General features: G+C 39.6%; 2 protein-coding genes across 2 annotated transcripts; one reads left to right on the top strand and one right to left on the bottom strand.

Annotated features, from left to right (window-relative positions):
- Nucleotides 1-304: 304 nt before the first annotated feature.
- Nucleotides 305-5,701, bottom strand: MELLADRAFT_115471 (uncharacterized protein; the record flags this gene model as incomplete). The annotated part of the gene is made up of 13 exons (XM_007405950.1): nt 305-902; nt 985-1,195; nt 1,289-1,391; nt 1,474-1,880; nt 1,958-2,285; nt 2,369-2,494; nt 2,558-2,650; nt 2,729-3,004; nt 3,083-3,844; nt 3,938-4,129; nt 4,218-5,024; nt 5,116-5,209; nt 5,286-5,701. 13 exons carry the CDS (start codon nt 5,699-5,701, stop codon nt 578-580), a joined length of 4,140 nt encoding a protein of 1,379 aa, XP_007406012.1.
- Nucleotides 5,702-10,309: 4,608 nt separating this feature from the next.
- On the top strand, nt 10,310-17,093 carry MELLADRAFT_115470 (uncharacterized protein; the record flags this gene model as incomplete). Its single annotated transcript, XM_007406114.1, has 20 exons — nt 10,310-10,651; nt 10,896-11,105; nt 11,209-11,248; nt 11,317-11,841; nt 11,919-12,916; nt 12,996-13,157; nt 13,224-13,321; nt 13,432-13,669; nt 13,745-13,813; nt 13,886-13,962; nt 14,045-14,486; nt 14,562-14,644; nt 14,716-14,871; nt 14,936-15,077; nt 15,172-15,336; nt 15,409-15,546; nt 15,608-15,799; nt 15,883-16,258; nt 16,325-16,491; nt 16,582-17,093. The coding sequence occupies 20 exons, from the start codon at nt 10,310-10,312 to the stop codon at nt 16,807-16,809; spliced, it is 4,848 nt and encodes a 1,615-aa protein (XP_007406176.1).
- Nucleotides 17,094-17,816: the final 723 nt, after the last annotated feature.

Raw genomic sequence — 17,816 nt, 5'->3', positions numbered from 1 at the left:
TACGTACATACTTGACTATCTTTTATGACGCTTCATTGCACGATTTTATGATGTGTAATGTAGGGCATGGACTTATCATCATTCAAAAGGAGAAATGCAGTTGATATTTTTTGATCAAGCAACTTAAAACGTGTGTATGTTAATTTTTTTCAAAACGTAAAAAAGTATTCAAAATCACTTGATCATGACCTAACTCATTTCCATCATTGATAACAAGTAATAGCAAGTATGCTCTGAAGACTAATCATCATCATCTTCTATTAAGTCAAAGAGCTTGAAAAAGGCCTCTCAAAACCTTCATCCAAAGGAAAAAAAATCAAAAAATTAATTTTCGAAAGTAATTTCTTCAATACTTTGTTTTTGAAAACAATTCAATAATCATCAAACTTCATACTTTTTTTTAAGATCAAATCATTAAAAAATATAAAACAAAAAGAAATGAAAAAACTAACTTCTAAAGTGAAAAAAAACATCTCAACATTTAAAATTCTAATAAAATCTGCTATAAATCTTTCGATTGGTTTTTCTCTTCTAAAAAAATTGTAAATAAAATGAAAACCAATTCCTTCTTTAAAAATCAATAAGCATTACCTTTAATAAACCTAATAATGATTTTCTTAACGATTTCAAGTTGTTCTAAACTACCACAAATACTTAAACTATCCGATCCTACTTTTCCAATCACATCAATCATCGCTCCATCTGATTCTTCATTCATGATCCTTAATCCATTTCCTCCTCTACCAATGATTCTTGGCATCAAACTTACCGGTACTTTAGCAATTGCTAAATGTGTAAAGGTTTTCGTTTTTGGGTTCTTGTTATTGGTTTCTTTTTTAATTCGATTTTGAATCATTTGTGATACTTTTTCTACTTCTTCTTCATTTGGTCCATGAATATTCCTAATACAAAGAAAAGATATCATTGATTCATCAAGACTTTTGATGACAAGAACTCTCATTTCTTTAGCAAAACTTCACTTACCAAGGTATTTCTCCGTCTTCACTTTCTTTAGATTCAGGGATCTCTTGTACATTCCATCCCATTTGATTCTCAGCATCTTCTTCATCCATATCAATTCGTGTAGCAGGAATAGTAGCTCCTGCAATCGCTTTGTCTAATACAGATGTCGGCATTTGAAAAGGTTGAGGTGTTCGGATATTGCTATGATCGATCCTGATTGCTTTTGGAAGTTCTGTTGACAAAATGAGAATTAACAAGCAATTTAGATTCCAACTCATAAACAATCAAAACAAATCATATATCCTTATATTTGATGATCACTCACCTCGGAACAATCGACCGTTTCTTGAAACTTGGTTATGTAACGCTTTAGGAACCATAACCGTCTTAGAAGCTTTACTAACCCTTTCTTTAGGTACAGCTTTACTCTAAGTAAGTCAAAAGAAAAGAAAATGAATCAATTGATCAATCCAAAAAACCCTTGCTCTCAGAAGTTTTTTTTCAACTTACTTTCATTTCTTGTGCAGCAGCCAAACAAGCTTCTTTAGTTCCCACCAATTTAAAAATCTCATTATCTTCCACACCTTTCAAATCATCATTCAAATTAATCGGTTCAGAAACAGTAGACCATTCTCTCCAACCAGGTGCATGAATTAAAATTCCAAATTGGTTTTGTAAAGTTTTCAATCCGATCGCACCTCTACCAATCAAACCAGGTTGAATAGACTTAGGAATCTGAAGACCCCAAACGATTTGAGATTTTAATTTATTCACTTCTATTTCAAGTTGTTCTTTGATTTTAGGTATTAATTTTTTAGATCCTTTGATGATCACTTGGTTTGAATCTGATGTTCTAGGGAATTTGACCATCTTTGCATCGTCTTCATCTCCTCCTGCTCTTTTCACAATCTCTCGAACTAATTCACAAATCAACCCAAAACACAATCAGAAACACATTCTTCTTTGCTTGTCAATTTTCACAAAAATCACTTACGTTTGGATCCTCCTTTACCAATCAAAGTTTGATGATAAACTTTTTCAATCATGATTTCCGTACTACCCTCATCATCCACTTCTTGTACGATACTATTAATCATTTTCTTAGCTAAAAGAATTGATGATTTAGTACCCTTGATCAACACCTTCGAAACCCCTTCTGAACTTTCAGATTTATCGATATCTAATGATCCAATCCCAGATTCTTCTTTAATCTTATCTGCTTGAATTCCTCCTTTTCCTACAATTCTTGATATCGATTTAGTTGAAATCGTTAATGTGATCGTATTCCCATTTTCTTTTTCGTATTCCATAAGTTCAATCAACTATTTCGTTGGAGAAAATAACCAATCAGCGTTGAATTCATCACTCTGGAGATGGAATTGAGTTTCTGAGAACACTCATTCACCTCTTTCCTGACGGCATCCACACCCTTCTTCGGACCTCGGATCACAATATTATCACCATCCGACACACTAGCACCTGATTCATCAGTCGGAGCTCTAGGCATGTTAATACGAACAAGATGTACATCCTACAAACCAAGCTTCCCATTAGTATCTTCTTCGTTCGTGATGCTCACCAAGTCTAAACTTACCTGCAATCTGGTAACATACTTGCCACCTTTACCTATAAGGGATCTTCTATCTAATCCAGAAAGTAATGGTAATGAAATAGTAATCTCATCGGCCTAAAAAATAAAGAAAAAGGATCCATCAATCTTATAACTCTCATCCACACATGTTCTCTTTGTAAGAAAATTACATACCAATCTTTCAGCTTGAGCCAAGATCCGTTTCTTAGCTTCTTCAACATTCTCTTTCCTTCCTTGAATCACAATTGAAACTTTACTCATCGTTTTTTTCTTTCTATGATGATTAGATTCATTCTCGTTATTTCCTCCTACTTGTTGTGATCCTCCTCCACCAGGTCCATCACTAAAATCAACTCTAACTCCTAATTCTTCTCTTAATTTTGCAACAGTTGAACCTCCTTTTCCTACTAAATGACTTACATGTTTAGATTCGACTTCAAATTCGGTAGTCTAGAAGGATTAAAATCAAATCCAAAATCAATTTCAAAAACGGTTTCTTAAATCAAAAGGCAAAACAAATCAACTTACAAATGAATTGATCGTATCATTCACTTTAGCTTCCTCAGCGATCCTTTTAATCTCTTTCTCAACTCTTTCCACTTCATTCTTCGGTCCTCTAATCTTAATCAGATCAACTTTTTCTTTACTACCCACTTCAACTGACACCAATTTTTCTTCACCAATGATCGCATTTAAAGTGGTTCTATTAGGTCCTTGAATATAACTATGAAATTTCTCATCAACTTCAATTGAAATCGTTTGAATGTTATCTAATTCTTTAATCACTTTTGAAATCTCATCTTTTACAATTTTCAAATTATTAATCATTTCTTGATGATTACCAGATGATTTAGGACTACTTCCACATAATAAGATTGATGAACGTTTTTCAGATTCATTTGGAATTATGATTTCGATTCCCTTTTGTTCTTGAATAGTTTTAAGTTTCAAATTCTTTTTATTTAATAAAAATCTATGAAGTAAATAATCTACTTCGATAGATTCAAAGTATTCAGGTTTCAATGAAGTTTTAATATACGTTAAAATAATGTCTTTCACTTTTTGGATGTCTTGATTTTCCATTCCAACCAATTCTATAGTACTTGAAAATGAACTAACTAATGGAACATAAATTTGAACTTTAGATTTATGTTGGTCTTGGATTTGTTTTAATTTAGTTTGTCCAGATTTAGTTGAAAGATATGTGATGATTTCTTTATGATATTTTGGTGAGTTTGGTTGAAGTGTTTTCAGATCTATACAATCTACTTCTTTTGCATTCGCAGCTGTCTATCAAAGTTGTCAACAACAACGATAAAAAAATAAGCAAGATGGTCAAGGTTTGGTAAATCTGTAAGAGTATATCTCTGGTTTCTGACTTACCATCACTAAGCCTAAGGCTTGGACATTGGCCATCTTTTCACCCCGAACGAGAACTTTTTCACTAGGATCATTGGCTGGGGGAAGAGCTACAATAGATCCAGTAGAGGATAAGATTTCATCTAGAGTTTGTCCATCCAAGAATCGATGCTGTCGCTTTGGTAGCTCAAACTCGACCTTGGTAGTCTTTCGTAGCTGTTGAAAATAAGAGTACCCATAAAAAAGACTCTGATTAAGACTCTGAGAAAGACTTTCAGAAAGATGAGAGGTGCAAAAGACTTACAAAATCATCATAAATGCTTTGAACAAGCTTGATGACCAAATCAACTTGTTCTCGTTCACCAGAAACGACTATAGCCGAACTCTTAGTCACATCCTCTGAATCGGTATTATCTTCATTACCTTCATCAGCCAAACAAATATGAGATCGATTGATTTTACGTAATTGATGAGTAGAAGGTACAATAACACGACAATTCAAATCTTCTTCTTTGATCCCATGTTTTTCAACCAAAGTACGTTGAGTGATACTAGTTAATTTAGATTCACTAGGACTAGGTCCATCTAAGATTGGATAAAAGTCAATTGGAATACTTTCAACTTTAAGGTTCACTTTATTGCTACGTTCTTTAACGATAGCTTTAATTCGATCTTCTGCATCCAATACTGCCGATTCTTCTCCATTGATGGTGATCGGAATCATTTCGATTTCTTCGGTTGATGGTTCTTGGTCTTGGTTTAATAAGATCGGTCGTGAATCATCTTTAGGTGGTAAATTCACACTTGCTCCAGTACTTTCGATTATATTCTTCAATACTCTTCCTTTTTGTCCGATCACATATGGTTTCACATGAGCAGGTACCATCACTATCTTTTCGATCTTACGGGTCACTCTGGTGATGAGTTCTTGTCTAGCTCTTACGATCCTGTCTTCTGGATTCAGTCCTGAGGCTGCTTTCACTAGAGGTGGGGTCGAAGAGGTTACGGGTGGAAGGGTGTATGGTGTTTTGAATAAGATGGTCACTCTATCTCTGGATGTTGAGGATTCTACGCTGACAGTAGGATGTCGACGTTGGATGGCTCGTAAAACCTGTCATCGAAAAGATAAAAGTTTGTCAGTTTCAAAACTTGTTGTTTTCTGACTTATCAGATAGAATCAAAAAAAAAAGTGTGATACATACATCTGGTAAAGTCTTGGGATCTTCCTCTCGTTTCTCTCCAGCTTGTCTTGGTCCCTTCTCCCTGAACTGTTGTGGAACAGGACCGATATGAATCCTAAAAAATAAAGAAACCGATCAGATTCCAATCAACTTTGCATTGGAAGATCTGAAACAATGTTAAGAGAACTTACCCAGATATAAACAAAACCAAAGTTTCAGTAAACACATTGGAATTGAAATTAGTAGGCATTCCCGATTTCGAATTAGTAGCAACTCTAGCACTCAAAGCTGGACCAGAACCCCAACCACCTGAAGTTTTAGGTGCAGCAGCCGGTGTTCCTAAGGAAGGAAAAGCCGTTTCTGAATCCATATCTGGTTGTTTCTTTTTATTTTGATGATTGATCGGATCAGATGGTTGAACTCCATTGAATTGTGGTGAAGCTCTCATCTCTTCGTATGAAAGATGTTGGACTCCATTGGTTTGGGGTTGGGTTTGGTGTTGTAACATCAATCGTTCTGCTGTTGATAAGACTCCATTTGAAGTACTTTGTTTTTGTGGATCTTGTTCGGATATCGAATTAGTTTGGATAGATGGGAATGCGTCCATGTTGATGATCTTGAAGGAATCCTATGTAAGATAGTTTATTCCAATTGGTTTTGAGTTTGATTTGTGTTTCTGATCAAAGTGTTTTAAGGTTAGTTAGTTAATGATCGAGATGTTATTGAAAGCATTGAAAAGTGAGATTGATTGAAACATACCTGATGTTGTTGTTGTTGTTGTTGTCCTGGTTTTGTAAGCTGATGGACTACTACTATGTATTTTTGTTCTTTTTTTGTGGTGAGACAACTCAACTTGAATTGAGTTTTTGGGTTGAACTTCATTTTTACCCCATCGACACGTGTAATTGTAACATAACACTTAAAAGTTCACTAAATTATTAACACTTAAAATTCAAAGATATCTTGCAAGGGAAACTCAAAATACAAACTCAGAATGCTCATGAGTTTCGATACCGAAAAACCAGCTCCAGGAAATGCTATGTGAGAGGGATTATGCGCTCAAAAGGGATGCTTTTGCAAAAAATGTCTTTATGTGAAAAGGATGAGTTTGTTATAATTCAAGAGCGTCATAATCCTGTTGGTCCAATCATTCTCATATCACGTCTCCAACACAATATTTGACACAAAGCGCCTATACCCCCCCACATGTTGACAAGAAAAATATATGTAGCAAGAGTATCAAATCTATATAGCCATCAGGAGATCAGAATGATTGGTCAATTCTAAAGCAGATTTGTAAACAGAACGAGTTTTTTCAAAAAAAAACAAATCATGATTTATTCTGGATCATACCAATGCTTGGGGCGTGTTTGCTTAAAAAAACTCTTGATGAAAGCACATATTCTGCAAAAACGTAAGAATGAAACACACCTGTGACAACCAGCTTATTAAATTTTTCAAAATACAATTTCTGACCATAACTTTCTTGAGCAAACGGATGCACAGGAATCAGGGTATATCCACAATGTGTGTCTATCGAGCACTGGAAGTGTTTATTCTCGATTTCTCCTATCTCAGCGCCGCAATACTTGCATTCTGTTTGCCAATCCAATATTGTTTTCCGGCCTGCAGCTACCATAGTGACAATAGCCAAAACAGAATGAGGTTCATGAATAAATAAACATTATTGAAATTAGTTTAGATGAGGTCTCTAGTGATGTATTTGCAGCAATATGGTATGTTCGGGAAATCTGATTGTGTGAGTAATCATCTTCTTTCTGTAAGAAGGAATTTGTGAATTCAGTATGTGTTCAGTGTAGTTGTTCGTAAGAAAAAGAAATGTGTAGCAAACATCTCACCTATAGTTCACACAAGACCACAAGACTTGCATGTAATATTGATTAGAAGAACAACCCAATCTGATTAGCATTGGTGAAATTTTTTGGGTAAAAACAGAGATGAAGTATTGGACATGCTTCACATATTGAAAGCGATGACGAACCCGGGCAAAGGAAAATCTAGTTTGGATCAAAGAAAACCTTGGGAAAGTTTTTTAGGGAGAAGCAAAAAAGTCTTATAATAATCAGCGTATGTTGAAGAAAAGATAGAAGTTGACGAGTCACTCAGAACTACTGGCGATGAGGTACAACAATCCTGAGCACCCAATGACCCATTTGGTCTTAATGACACCCTATACAAAACTGGAGACACTGGAGTATATAAAACTGGAGACTCAATGACTTTGTGTCTCTACGTGATGATGCCTTGATAGGATGCATCTGAGACTTGAAAGATACAACTCGATACCTGTGATCTTCCGAGCTGAGAGGCCGAAATGCTAATTCCATCGCAGGGTTTTATGATATTTTTGGGTACACTAGAAAACGCTTGTTCTCTTAATACTGCGAGGCTTTATCACTTGCATCGGTGGTCCCTTGAGCCGAACGGTGGCGTGTGTTATTCAACGTCACAGATTGCACAAACAGTTTCTTTAAACACAGAAATGGCTAAGAGAGCTTTTTGGGCAGCTCAAACTCTTGGAACCCACAAATCTAACCGACGAAGCCTTCCTTCAAACATTCTTGGACCCGATTACACCCTATCTACGCACGTATCTGATCGAGTACATAGATAGCCTATGTAGGATATGTCTTATTTTCATTCACTGGGAATCGGTATCGGAAATGGGCCGCTGCCTTTTGACACTGCCAAGTTTTGTCACTTGCATGAGCCTGAGGGCGGCGTGTGTTACTCAGCGTCACAGATTACTTCAGAGGGTGCTGACTCTGTATATACGGGGACCTTAGTCCTGTTACGTTTTTATACGGATCAAGCATCATCATGTAAAGTACTTTTTGTGGAAACTTGAGAGTGTCCCTTTTTTGCTGATCTCTGATCAAATTCCTCAACAATTTTTATCATGAAGTAACTTCAACCCCAACCCGTACTAGTAGCACATCTCGTCAAATGACTTACTTTTATTACTTGAATTGATTTCTGAAGTTATTCTCGAGCACGAAAATTGATTGTGCACTATCACCATGCTATCTTGAGGTCGAACTGAAGAATGTAAAGTCGCGAATAATCGCACGCGAATGTATTGCGATCGATTTCGCATCGGTACCTTGGTGGTCACAGTCAAGAATCACAGTTGTTCAGGATATGGATATGAGTTATCTTTAGCCAGCTAAATATCTACTCACAGTCTCTCGATACAATCACGCAATTTTCATCAATGACACAATGATATCGTAACAGAATACTGATCCTATAAAAGCTGTTATCATTGCCCAGGTTCTTCCAACTTGTTTTCCCATCTCCAACCACCAATCAAGTCTGAGTCTATCACATATTCTCATCACCATCTTTCAAACTTCTTTGAACGCTATCATCATTACCTTTCGCTCACCTTGTCCCGCTCGAACCAAGCTTGTAATTCACTCGACTTGAGATTCAAGTCATCAACAAGAAAAATGAATCTTTTACGATCAATTTTAATCATTGGTGTCTTATCAGTATACAGTCTTCAATTCTCCTACTCTGCGACAATCAGATTCACAAAACGCTATCCGATTGATCAACAATCAGAAACAGAAACAACGGTCACAGGTGCAGATCCAAGTCTATTGTCTGCAAAGGCTCAGCCTATATAACTAGTAAGCTACACATCTTTTCTCATAGACAAAATAATGAGCCCGGAAAGGACATAAATTGAAACCCGATTTTTTTTGGATAATCAGATCAGCAACATTGACTTTAGATATGTGATCTTTGAATATTACCAAGTTTTCTTCAACGTTGAACAAATGAGTAGTTTATTTTGCCTTGAAAATCAAAACTTTCATAATCCACATTCAACCATTTTGAACTCTGGAGTTCAAAACTCATAGGGTCAATTATTTTTGCTTGTTTTAGATTTATGTAGTTCTATAACTTTAGGGGAATTGTTTCAGTTTTCCTAAAAAAACGCTGATAACCTATAGAATTTAGAAGCTTTCTAGACCGCCTATTCCTACCGTTTATTGGCTTGACTGATCAACTCAGGTACACCAAATCACTCTCATGCAGGAGAGCCAAGCATCGTACTTTGATTTTCTATCCAGCTCCACTAGACAGGCTTTTTAGAATTATTTCACAAATTCTCTGTGTGAGTCTGACTGTGACCAAAAATCATCTTGTGTCAGAATTCAGTGCAGTTTATGTTTAATAAATATTGATATCTGACTGAATTTGCACAAGGATAAAGGATAGCAAGACCTTCAGAGATAATCAACTCACCTTAGGCTTGACCAGGTTTTACAGACCAGACAACCTCAATGAGTTTAAGTACTTTGCACACTGAAAATCATCGGTTACCTTCATGTCTAATGTATATAACCAGATATGTGTTACGGATGATCTGTTTGCACCATTGATTTTTGAAGCTCAGAGCCATCTGCTGCCTGCATTGAACATTCTGGAATAAGCTCAAGAAAGTTTGTCCGGTGTCACCCGCGTGTCATTGCGTTAAGCCGGGCCGGAGTCTCCGGGGCCAAAACCGAGTGGAGCAGGCTTCATGAACCTTCTGCTGAAAGTTGCTTCATCCACCACTTTCTCAACTTCACCAGTTCGACACCCAAGCAATAGTCAATTTTCAGTGATCAACCTGATAAGCGCTTTCATTCGCGATTGGTCGTTGGAACTAGGTCAACTTCATTCAACTCGGAACCTCGCGAAAATCTACATTCTACTCAGCTTGAAAGAAACCTATCAGAAAATCACATTGTACGCGCGCCCATGCGGTTCAGCCTCTGGATGACACAAACTTCAACGAAACTCGACATTCACCAATAGGTCTTTGGAAACCTCGCTTTTTTGTTTTTTACGTGTTGTAATACCCTTGTTTTGGCGGAACCATTATCCTTAGGCTGGCCACAACAAACGTTGGCTGTTCTTTTTCTTCTCTTGGTTTGCAGTTTGTGAGTCCTGAAGACAGTATCAAGGAGGACGGTCTCTCTCGGAAAGCAAAATTTTAGTCCGTGTTTATAGTGTAAGCTCACACTCTTGCAATGAAATTGTTTAGTTGTCTTTTATATGCACTCGTTTGGCTCTTGTAAGCTCAACGCGAACAACACGGCGATCTTGCTGACTCAGACATCGATCTTTTGATTGTGTTTTCGCGCAGGCCCTTTTCTAAGTATACCATAGTCTCTACATCCAAGTTTCAAATTGAAGCATGCCACCTAAACAAAAAAAGAAAACTTTGAAAAAGTCTACAAACAGGGGATTTGCCACGACTTCAATTCCCAAGAAAGTCGTCGAACCTGAACCTAGTGTAGATGTTGAGACTACAGCGGATGGCTTAACAGCTGACGGATCACAACCGCCCAATGGATCCTCTGCGCTTCTCACAGCCAATCCCGATCAAAGTGGAACAAGTTCAGACAACGGAGATAAGTCCAAGGAGAACACCCTGGGTCAGGATGAATGGGATTTGTCACCAGAAGATCGAGAGATCTACAGTTTGGCCGAAAAACTGCGACCTACGTGCGAGAAAGCAATCGCGAAGCAAGTCAAGGTTAGGCACCCTTTGAGAGTCGATCTCGGAATTCTCTCCTTGGCCATGAAGTGTCTAACATTTGCATATAACTTCCTTACAAGGTCCTAGAATTCGATCGCCGAGCTGCGAAGGGCTTGTTGCCATTCAGCTGGTCTAACGCACGTTTGGTTAGCTCCCTTCTTTCTTCTTTCGTATTTTGCCCACCAATAGTAGATAAAATCAATCTGAGACAATCCTATTGTTTCGTTTGATTTGATTTCAGCAAGAGGAGGTTTTAGATCTCACTCGAAATGCCAACGAAGATCCTTCTGCCAAATCTATCAACTCGAATGATGCTGACGATGAAGAAAAGCTCTTACAAAAGGTCATTGTGATTTACGGTGTGCTAGAAAAACTTGGGTATCCTAAAAGTCGCATTGAAGATTGTGTAGTCAAAATCCAAAAAATCGAGCTTGATGAAGCGATGGATTACGTACGTTGATCCGATAATCGCTCTAAAATGCTACATCAGACCATTAATATTTGAATGTTTTTGACACGCGCCGGGTGTGAAATGTATATCCCCATACGATCAGTTGCTCCTTCATTGCACCGACGAGGAACTTATGATTGCTGGTACGTTTATATCACTATAGAAATCATAATGGGGAAGTCCGCTGATGCGTCATACTTTTCTTGTCTAGGTCACGATGGCCTTTATAGTAAAGATCGTGTCTCGGCAACACAAGAAAAAGATAGCTCGTCCGCCAACTCTTCTATCAATCTGGCGAAGTTTAGCACGGAATGTACTCCTGATACCAGTCTTGACATCGATGTGTTAAGTGGTTTGCGATTGGACGATGAATCAACGTTGTTGACAAAGCCTTTCCTCGGCTCCTTACCTGTCACTCCTCTATCACCTGCTACACCTCTATTGCCAGTATCGCCAGCCTGTTCTACCGAGCAACTTTCGGCCGACGTTAAGCAAAAGACATTAGCCTATGGCAATTATCACACCGAGTCCACGGGAGATGATCTATCTGTGATCGAAGACTATGTGTCACTCCGGCTTTCCCTCATCGAACTCTGTAAGAAGACCCCTAAGATTGGTGCAGATCACCGCAAGAAGAACTTGAAAGAAGCGGTAAAACATGCGCAAGAGGTCAAGTTACTAGAAGAAAGAATTAGATTGATTCAAGGCAGGTATACATTTGATCAACGCGAGGCTGGTCAGTCTCTTTGATTGTCTGTTTTCAAGTCACGGGTACTCCATGCTAAAGTGAAATTGACGTTTGGTTCACTATAGACCAAGCCTTGAAACTGAAACTGCAAGAAACAAAGCTGTCTGAAACAGACGAATCCAACCCGCTCACGAATCACAGCAACGGCACTGATAATCATCAACTTGATTCGGCACCCAAAGCGAAGCAGACGATTGGGTCCTCGTTTCCTGTCACTGCTTTCCAAACTTCATACGACAGCGACTCAGACTCCATAGAAACAGATTCGTTCCAGAGAAACGTGCCTAACGAAAATGCAGAGTCCCCAGATGCTGTATCCCAGAGCGTACATACTAGTCAAGTTCTCATATCCACGCCTGACGGCTCCATAGTCCTGCCTCCTGTCTTAACATTATCGGATGAAGATCAACTCTCTAGTTCTAAAACATTGGATGAAGAAGGCACGAGCCTGTTTGGATCGATGTTCAATGATCAATCAGCAGATCTCAAACCCGACGGAACGATGTCGACATCAAATGCGCAGACCAACATGTCAGATCCCAGCGCTAGCCAACAAACGGTCGTAGTTCGAGATATGTCACTCCCAAAACATTTTGTAGGCAAGTCACCACGGACCTTGTTAGAAGAGTGCATCAGGCGACTCGATAAGTATGTACAGCCTAGGTACTTCGTCGTCTCAGGAGGTAGCAGGGCGGTCAAAGCTTCGGTCGAAATTAAGTGGCAAAGCAGCAAGATGATAGCAGAATACGGCGGATCGGTCAATGGAAGCTCTCCGGTTTTTGAGAAACCAGTCCAAACGTTTATCATGGAAGATGAGGCCTGCGCTGATGAAAAACAGGCATATAATTATGTTGCAACAATCGCATTATTTCATCTTAATGCTCACAATCCATTATCAGTGCAACGAAGTCTACCGACTCTGTTTCGAGATTTGTGGAATGAATTCAAAGACAAACGGAAAAGAGATGACGATAAGGAATATATCGAGCACCTCAAAACCCTGACGACTCTTGTGAAGACTCGGATAAACTCCTTTGGATCACCTAAAGCTGAGAATAGACCGGTATGATGTCTTCTTTCAAAGGTAGCCTAGAGCAACGATATCTGATTGTGTGTCTGTGACCCATTCCATGCGTAAACAGCTGACGAAGGTTACGAAATCGGATGACGATGTTGTGGCTTTGGTTAATGAACCAACTGACTCCAACACTGCCGGCGACGTGCCATTTTTGAATCCCACCGATATGACTCTGATGGAAGAATTTGCCATGCGTCAGCAATGGCCTTCGTATCAGTACATGCTTGTCAGTTTTGCAACAGCTTCACAATGTCTTTGAGTATCAGCTCTGAGACCTTTCCTTGTACAACAGAGGTATAGAGCTAGTTTACCGATAGCAGTGTATCGATCGTCGATTATCCAAACGATTGAACAAAACCAGGTCGTGGTACTTTGCGGAGAGACTGGATGGTACGCATGCTTATCAACTCAAATTGAAAGGAGACCTGATGAAGTCATGAGCCACCGAATTGAGATGATGATATTTTACTTTTACAACTTTCACTGGCTATCTGTTACAGTGGGAAATCTACTCAATTGCCTGCGTTCATTTTGGAGCATGAACTGTCAAGAGGTCGACCAGTCAAAATATTTTGCACTGAGCCTCGTCGGATTTCAGCTATTTCTCTCGCGCAGCGTGTTTCTCAAGAGTTGGGCGAGCCGACAGGGGCTGTTGGCCAGCTCGGCTCCTTGGTCGGTTACAATATCCGTTTAGAGAGCAAAACATCACCTACCACGCGTCTTGTTTATGCCACCACTGTCAGTATTTCAATGCTGACTCCATCGAGAATTCACATATTCATGGTTTCCATCTGCGTACTTATCTCCTAACAGGGAATTGTACTGAGGATGCTCGAAAATGGAACTGATCTCCATGACATCACGCATCTGATTGTGGATGAGGTGTGTTGCTATACTTGTGTGTCGTTCTGAAACAATCACATGGCTCACTATCCATGTAAAATATTCGCAAAGGTTCACGAGAGGAGTATCGACGGGGATTGTCTACTATTGGCCCTCCTTACCGTACTGGAAAGGCGACCCACCCTTCGGTATGTCTCGAGTTTTACTTTATGGTCATTCAGACATGAGTTGGTAGTTCATGCTGGACTGATGCATATTGTTCCTTCCCAGTCTGATTCTGATGTCGGCAACAGTGGATGCCGAAAAGATAAGTAATTATATGAACGGATGTCCAATCTTGAAGGTTCCGGGGCGTACATTTCCTGTCACGAGTTTCTTCCTGGAGGATGTAATCGAGTTAACGGGCTACGAACTCGACAAAAATTCTGATGGTCGCTATCTCTCCCGTCAACTTAAGCAAAAAGTGATTACACTCAAGACCTCTGGAATTGATGACGACACTCCGACACTTGATGACGATGAAGACGCACTGGGAAATCAGGATCCCAGTCAATTGGCTCATACCTATGCAAAGAGTACAAGGGACACCCTAGAAGTCTTGGATGAGCACCAGATCAATATGGACTTGATCTTGTTGCTCCTTGAGCAAATCTGCCTGCACAATCCGAGTCTAGTTCAATCATTCTCGAACGCAACATTAGTTTTCCTACCAGTAAGTACTGTTGTCGAAACGGGCGATGTGTATCCAAACTGACCACGCTGTTGAACGGTTGTGTCACTTTTCCAGTCATTAGACACCATACGCAAGCTGACGGAGATTCTTGAAAGTCATGCCGTCTTTGGTACAGCTGCTTTCCAGATATTTCCATTGTAAGCCTTGTATAGGTTTCTAAATTAATCTCATTCTCGATTTCTCTGACATTTCTCATTTTCTCATTAAGGCACTCCACTATATCCAATGAAAATCAAGGCTTGGTGTTCCAAACTCCACCACCAGGAGTCCGAAAGATAGTCATATCGACTAACATAGCTGAGACTGGAATCACTATTCCTGATGTCACTTGTGTTATCGATAGTGGGAAACACCGGGAAATGAGGTATGTAGATTCTTTCGGCCTTGTATGTACCACATGCTGACATCGCCTCTCATACATCGACCAGATACGACGAGAAACGTCAAATCAGCCGGCTTGTCGAGACATTCATTGCCAAAAGCAATGCAACTCAGCGGAAAGGAAGGGCTGGGCGTGTTCAAGAGGGAATATGCTTCCACTTGTTTACTAAGCATCGTATGGAAACTCAAGTACGCAGGTCGCAGCTCCCCTCGACTTTACACGTTGATCTATGGCAAGGTTGTGCTGCTTGCTAATCTATTTCTGAACGTCCAATCTATTTAGTTCGCAGAAAATCCTCTACCCGAAATGCTGCGTTTGTCATTACAAGATTTAGCTCTTCGAATCAAGATTATGAAGATAGGTACTTCTATCAAAGATGTCCTTCGAAAAGCGTTAGATCCACCATCCACCGTCAATGTCCAGCGTGCGATTGCTTCTCTGGTGGAGGTGTGTTGTTAATTTTTCGATCAGTTGTAGATATAGATACCAATTACTGACGGTCCATCTTCCTGTCTCCAGGTTAAAGCTCTGACGCTCAATGAGGATATAACTCCACTTGGTCGTCATCTTGTAAAGCTTCCTATGGACGTCCACATGGGAAAACTCTTAATTCTCGGTTGTCTTTTTCGATGTCTGAGCCCTGCTCTTACTGTTGCTGTTGAGTCAAGAGGAGTATCACAATATATTGCATACAGATTTACTGACATTTTGTAAACAGGCAGCTCTCAATTCGAAAAGTCCGTTTCTCACACCTTTCGGGAGGGAGCAGGAAGCCGATACCATCAAAAGATCATTCAAAGTCGAGAATTCCGATTTTCTTACCATCTGTAATGTATACAATACGTGGCGCAACGCATTTCATAATGACAACGTACATCAGTTTTGTCGCAAAAACATGCTATCACACCAAGTAAGATTTTTTTGAGATCATCAACTTACGTGTCACCGATATTCCTTCAAGAAAGAGGTTAAGCCATCCGTTTTGCTCTTCAGAACCTGATGCAGATCGAGGAACTTCGGATTCAATTCTTTGGCTTTCTACTCGATGCCGGATTTATCGGCGTTCAGAACGATTCACGTAATTACCATGGTCGTGGTAAATTTTGTACTGTTCCACGCGATTTTGATACCAATTCTCAGGATACAAAGGTTGTGATGGGCTGTGTCGCAGCGGCGATGTTCCCTAAGTTGCTCATACGTGATAACAGCAGCCAGCTCACTCAAACTCATGGGGCTTGGAGGACCTTGACGAATTCTGCGCCCGCATCGATTCACCCTTCGAGTGTGAACTTCACTACTGGACGTAGACCTGATTTCGGAGATGCAAAATTTGTGACGTATTTCAACATTATGCAATCTAAGAAGCTCTGTAAGTATTTCATCGTCATTTTCTGTTCCGTCACCACACATATATTGATTATAAATTGTGCGCCAGATGTATGGGAATCTGGGGTGGTAGATGAAAAGGCGATTTTCTTACTCTGTGGAGAAGCGGACTTCAAATTATGCGCTCAATCTGTGATCCTTGATTCTAAGATCAAAGTATCAATGAATCCCAAGACGCTTCTTTCGCTAAAGATCTTGAGACAAAGGTTCCAAACGGTAAGTTGTTTCATCAATGGCAATCGTAACTATACTTGAGGTCGACTTTTTTACTGAACATGATGTTGATCTTTTTTGAAACTTCTCTAGCTTTTCAATCAGAAAATGAAGAATCCATCAAAGCCTTTTAGCGAGAAGCAACAAAGGTGGTTCAATTTGATTGTTGCAGCATTAAAGGATGAAAAAGACAACATTCCTGGTATGTTTTCTGATACGAACAATGATATGGGAAGATCTTTGAAAGGTGAAGCTTCAAAGAAAAAAACTATGACGGTGGTCATTGCTCGTCCAGGTAGAGATATTAAACCTGCTCAGTAGAAAGAAAAGCCTACCGCGTCTTTCCCCAGAGCACGAGGCATTGATGATGGGCCTTATGGAACAACAAGCAGTTAGATATCAGGGAGATACCCATAGTGATCGACTGGTTCCGATATCTCTGCTTTGAAACTTTTTCAAACTACAGACATCTTCTAGATTTCATTGAAAAGCCTTCCAGTCTAGTAGTTTCTCTTGGTTTTTTCGATTTTTAGAGCCATCTGGATTTTTGTTTCTTTTACTCGATGTATCCAATGTTCGGCCCAATGAACAACACACAACCTCTCTAGATCATCAGTAAATGTGGGATGGCTCAAAACCTCATTGATCATACATGCGCATCAACCAGGTTGACTGCGATTTCTTCATTAGTCAATCGCAAAGAGGGTTCCAATTCGAGCAGCCTGCATTGCCTAAGGCATTGACTTCTGTTCACATACCATAAAGGCTTCTGAATCTTCAAAGCCAGCTTTCAGCTGCCATGCTCTAGTGTCAGTGGTGGTATAAACTGCAAACTTGATGTGTGAAATTTCTCCATCAAACAACGCAAAATTCAACGAATGAACCTTTTGGCGTGATTTTTTTCTGTTTTCCCTTACCATATAGTGCACACAATCACAAAAATTACAAGAAAGCAACACAGGCTGGAACTCACTTGGCGATCATTTCGAGTCATACCAAAGATTGGATCGTAGCATTTGATTGTGAGCAAACGTATTGCAAAACGGATTGTACCCGGTACAAACTGGGGTCCGGGAGGGCATTTAGCTTAACCAAGCCCTCTGTTTGTTGAGCTCAAGGAATGTTATGGGGAACCCGGGCAGCGTCCGCAACAATTTCTTCTATTTCAGCTCATGACTGTTAGATATATCATCTTATATCTTTCTCATACTTCCTATCAAGCATTACGTGTTGGTACTCTTTCGGCTATAGATCTGCTGACTCGGCGAGTTCTGTTCAAGGCCAGGGTGGGTGGGAGGCACGAGGGATTCAAATTATTTTGCGGAGGG

This window comes from Melampsora larici-populina (assembly GCF_000204055.1).
Source record: "Melampsora larici-populina 98AG31 unplaced genomic scaffold MELLAscaffold_5, whole genome shotgun sequence".
NCBI classification, from domain to species: domain Eukaryota; kingdom Fungi; phylum Basidiomycota; class Pucciniomycetes; order Pucciniales; family Melampsoraceae; genus Melampsora; species Melampsora laricis-populina.
Note: the sequence above shows the minus strand (reverse complement) of the source record. Positions and strands in the feature narration are given on the sequence as shown.